The sequence below is a fragment of the Scyliorhinus torazame genome, chromosome 24 (genome assembly GCF_047496885.1).
Source record: "Scyliorhinus torazame isolate Kashiwa2021f chromosome 24, sScyTor2.1, whole genome shotgun sequence".
In the NCBI taxonomy this organism is placed as follows: domain Eukaryota; kingdom Metazoa; phylum Chordata; class Chondrichthyes; order Carcharhiniformes; family Scyliorhinidae; genus Scyliorhinus; species Scyliorhinus torazame.
This window is the reverse complement of record NC_092730.1, coordinates 4,737,708-4,741,121: the sequence shown is the minus strand read 5'-3', so window position 1 is coordinate 4,741,121 and position 3,414 is coordinate 4,737,708. Positions and strand designations below refer to the sequence as shown.

Below are 3,414 nucleotides of genomic sequence, written 5' to 3'. Positions count from 1 at the left end.
CCACATTCTCCCCACGGTAGCGAGTCCCACATTCTCCCCACTACCCGTGGGAGCGAGTCCACATTCCCCCCACTCCCGTGGGAGCGAGTCCCACATTCTCCCCACTCCCCGTGGGAGCGAGTGCCACATTCTCCACACTCCCCGTGAGAGCGAGTCCCACATTCTTCCCACTCTCTGTGGGAGCGAGTCCCACATTCTCCCCACTCGCCGTGGGAGCGAGTCCCACATTCTCCCCACTCCCCGTGGGAGCGAGTCCCACATTCACCCCAAACCCCGTGGGAGCGAGTGCCACATTTTCCCTACTCCCCGTGGGAGCGAGTCCCAACATTCTCCCCACTCCCCGTGGGAGCGAGTCCCACATTCTCCCCACTCCCGTGGGAGCTAGTCCCACATTCTCCCCACTCCCCGCTGCCTGGGAGGGGGGTAGAGGCGGGTCTGGACCGCGCTGCCTGGGAGGGGGGGGTGAGGGTCTGGAACGCGCTGCCTGGGAGGGGGGTCGAGGCGGGTCTGGATCACGCTTGCCTGGGGAGAGGGGGTAGAGGCGGGTCTGGGACACGCTGTCTGGGAGGGGGGGTAGAGGCGGGTCTGGGACACGCTGTCTGGGAGGGTGGGGGGGTTGGGGGGGAAAGAGGCGGGTCTGGAACGTGCTGCCTGGGAGGGTGGGAGAGGCGGGGTCTGGAACGCGCTGCCTGGGAGGGGTGGGAGAGGCGGGTCTGGAACGTGCTGCCTGGGAGGGTGGGAGAGGCGGGTCTGGGACACGCTGCCTGGGAGGGGGGGGGAAGAGGCGGGTCTGGAACGCGCTGCCTGGGAGGGGGGAAGAGGCGGGTCTGGGACACGCTGCCTGGGAGGGGGGGGGGGGAGAGGCGGGTCTGGAACGCGCTGCCTGGGAGGGGGTGGGGTGAGGGTCTGGAACGCGCTGCCTGGGAGGGTGGGAGAGGCGGGTCTGGGACACGCTGCCTGGGAGGGGGGGGGAAGAGGCGGGTCTGGAACGCGCTGCCTGGGAGGGGGGAAGAGGCGGGTCTGGGACACGCTGCCTGGGAGGGGGTAGAGGCGGGTCTGGAACGCGCTGCCTGGGAGGGGGTGGGGTGAGGGTCTGGAACGCGCTGCCTGGGAGGGGGTGGGGTGAGGGTCTGGAACGCGCTGCCTGGGAGGGGTGGGAGAGGCGAGTCTGGAACGCGCTGCCTGGGAGGGGGTGGGGTGAGGGTCTGGAACGCGCTGCCTGGGAGGGGTGGGAGAGGCGAGTCTGGAACGCGCTGCCTGGGAGGGTGGGAGAGGCGGGTCTGGGACACGCTGCCTGGGAAGGGGGGGAAGAGGCGGGTCTGGAACGCGCTGCCTGGGAGGGGGGGGGGGAAGAGGCGGGTCTGGAACGCGCTGCCTGAGAGGGGGGGTGAGGTCTGGAACGCGCTGCCTGGGAGGGGGGGGGGGGGGAGAGGCGGGTCTGGAACGCGCTGCCTGGGAGGGGGGGGGAAGAGGCGGGTCTGGAACGCGCTGCCTGGGAGGGGGGGAGAGGCGGGTCTGGAACGCGCTGCCTGGGAGGGGGGGGAGAGGCGGGTCTGGAACGCGCTGCCTGGGAGGGGGGGGGGTGAGGGTCTGGAACGCGCTGCCTGAGAGGGGGGGGGGTGAGGGTCTGGAACGCGCTGCCTGTGGGAGGGGGGGGGGGTGAGGGTCTGGAACGCGCTGTCTGGGAGGGGGGAAGAGGTGGGTCTGGAACGCGCTGCCTGGGAGGGGGGGGGGGGGGGGAAGAGGCGGGTCTGGAACGCGCTGCCTGGGAGGGTGGGAGAGGCGGGTCTGGGACGCGCTGCCTGGGAGGGGGGGGGGGAGGCGGGTCTGGAACGCGCTGCCTGGGAGGGGGGGTGAGGGTCTGGAACGCGCTGCCTGGGAGGGGGGGGGGAGAGGCGGGTCTGGGACACGCTGCCTGGGAGGGGGGGGGGGAGAGGTGGGTCTGGAACGCGCTGCCTGGGGGGGGGGGGGGGGAAGAGGCGGGTCTGGAACGCGCTGCCTGGGAGGGGGGGGGGGGGTGAGGGTCTGGAACGCGCTGCCTGGGAGGGTGGGAGAGGCGGGTCTGGAACGCGCTGCCCGGGAGGGGGGGGGGGTAAGAGGCGGGTCTGGAACGCGCTGCCTGGGAGGGGGGGAAGAGGCGGGTCTGGAACGCGCTGCCTGGGAGGGGGGGGGGGGTGAGGGTCTGGAACGCGCTGCTGGGAGGGGGGGGGGGTGAGGGTCTGGAACGCGCTGCCTGGGAGGGTGGGAGAGGCGGGTCTGGAACGCGCTGCCTGGGAGGGGGGGAGAGGCGGGTCTGGGACACGCTGCCTGGGAGGGGGGGTGAGGGTCTGGAACGCGCTGCCTGGGAGGGGGGGGGGGTGAGGGTCTGGAACGCGCTGCCTGGGAGGGGGGGTAGAGGCGGGTCTGGAACGCGCTGCCTGGGAGGGGGGGGTAGAGGCCGGTTGCCACACATCCTTTAAAAAGTACCTGGGTGAGCACGTGGCACGTCCTGAACATTCAAGGCCATGGCCAGGTGCTGGCCAATGGATTCGGTGGGACGCTCAGGTGTCTTTCAAGCGTCAGTGTAGGCTCGATGGGCCGAAAGGCCTGTTCTGCACTGTGAGATGCTGTAATTCTGTGTTTAAATAGGCAATATCAGAGAGGGCCTGAGCTACCCAATCAATTACTCACACCAGACGCCCTCCTCTGCCCAGTCCCACCCTGACTGTCACTGATCAACTAGCAAGGGTTGGGATGGAAATTGTTACCTACAGTTCCTCTGATATCTCCTCTTTCTATTCCCTCATGCAGTGGGAGGGAGCATGCAAAGCCCCTGCTGCTCACTCACATGGTCTGCATGTTGGTCTTTGTCAGCTCCACGGCCCAGTCCACAGTCCTGCTGTCCAAGTCTGCGACCCGCTTGCATTCAATAACCAAGTTCATTCAGGGTGAGAGAGGCAGAGAGAGAGAGAGAGAGAGAGAGAGGGAGAGAGGGAGAGAGACAGAGAGAGAGAGAGAGAGAGAGAGGGAGAGAGGGAGGGAGAGAGGGAGAGAGACAGAGAGAGAGAGAGAGGGAGAGAGGAGAGAGACAGAGAGAGAGAAAGAGAGAGGGAGAGAGGGAGAGAGGGAGAGAGAGAGAGAGAGAGAGAGAGAGAGGAGAGAGAGAGAGAGACACACAGAGAGAGAGACACAGAGAGAGAGAGACACAGAGAGAGAGACACAGAGAGAGAGACACAGAGAGAGAGACACACAGAGAGAGAGACACACAGAGAGACACAGAGAGAGAGACACAGAGAGAGAGACACAGAGAGAGACACCCAGACAGAGAGAGACAGAGAGAGAGAGACACACAGAGAGGCAGAGAGAGGGAGAGAGACACAGAGAGAGAGAGACACAGAGAGAGACACAGAGAGACACAGAGAGACAGAGAGAGAC

General features: G+C 66.9%; 2 protein-coding genes across 2 annotated transcripts in view; one reads left to right on the top strand and one right to left on the bottom strand.

The window, feature by feature from the left end:
* Nucleotides 1-3,414, top strand: part of LOC140400183 (REST corepressor 2-like) — a 1,146,610-nt gene that overhangs the window by 943,661 nt on the left and 199,535 nt on the right. The window lies entirely within an intron of this gene.
* LOC140400080 (N-alpha-acetyltransferase 40) overlaps nt 2,431-3,414 on the bottom strand; it is a 45,994-nt gene continuing 45,010 nt past the window's right edge. Inside the window, exon 4 of the mRNA XM_072489559.1 lies at nt 2,431-2,924. Coding sequence (XP_072345660.1) covers nt 2,824-2,924 — 101 coding nt within the window. The 3' untranslated portion in view covers nt 2,431-2,823. The remainder of the gene's footprint in view (nt 2,925-3,414) is intronic.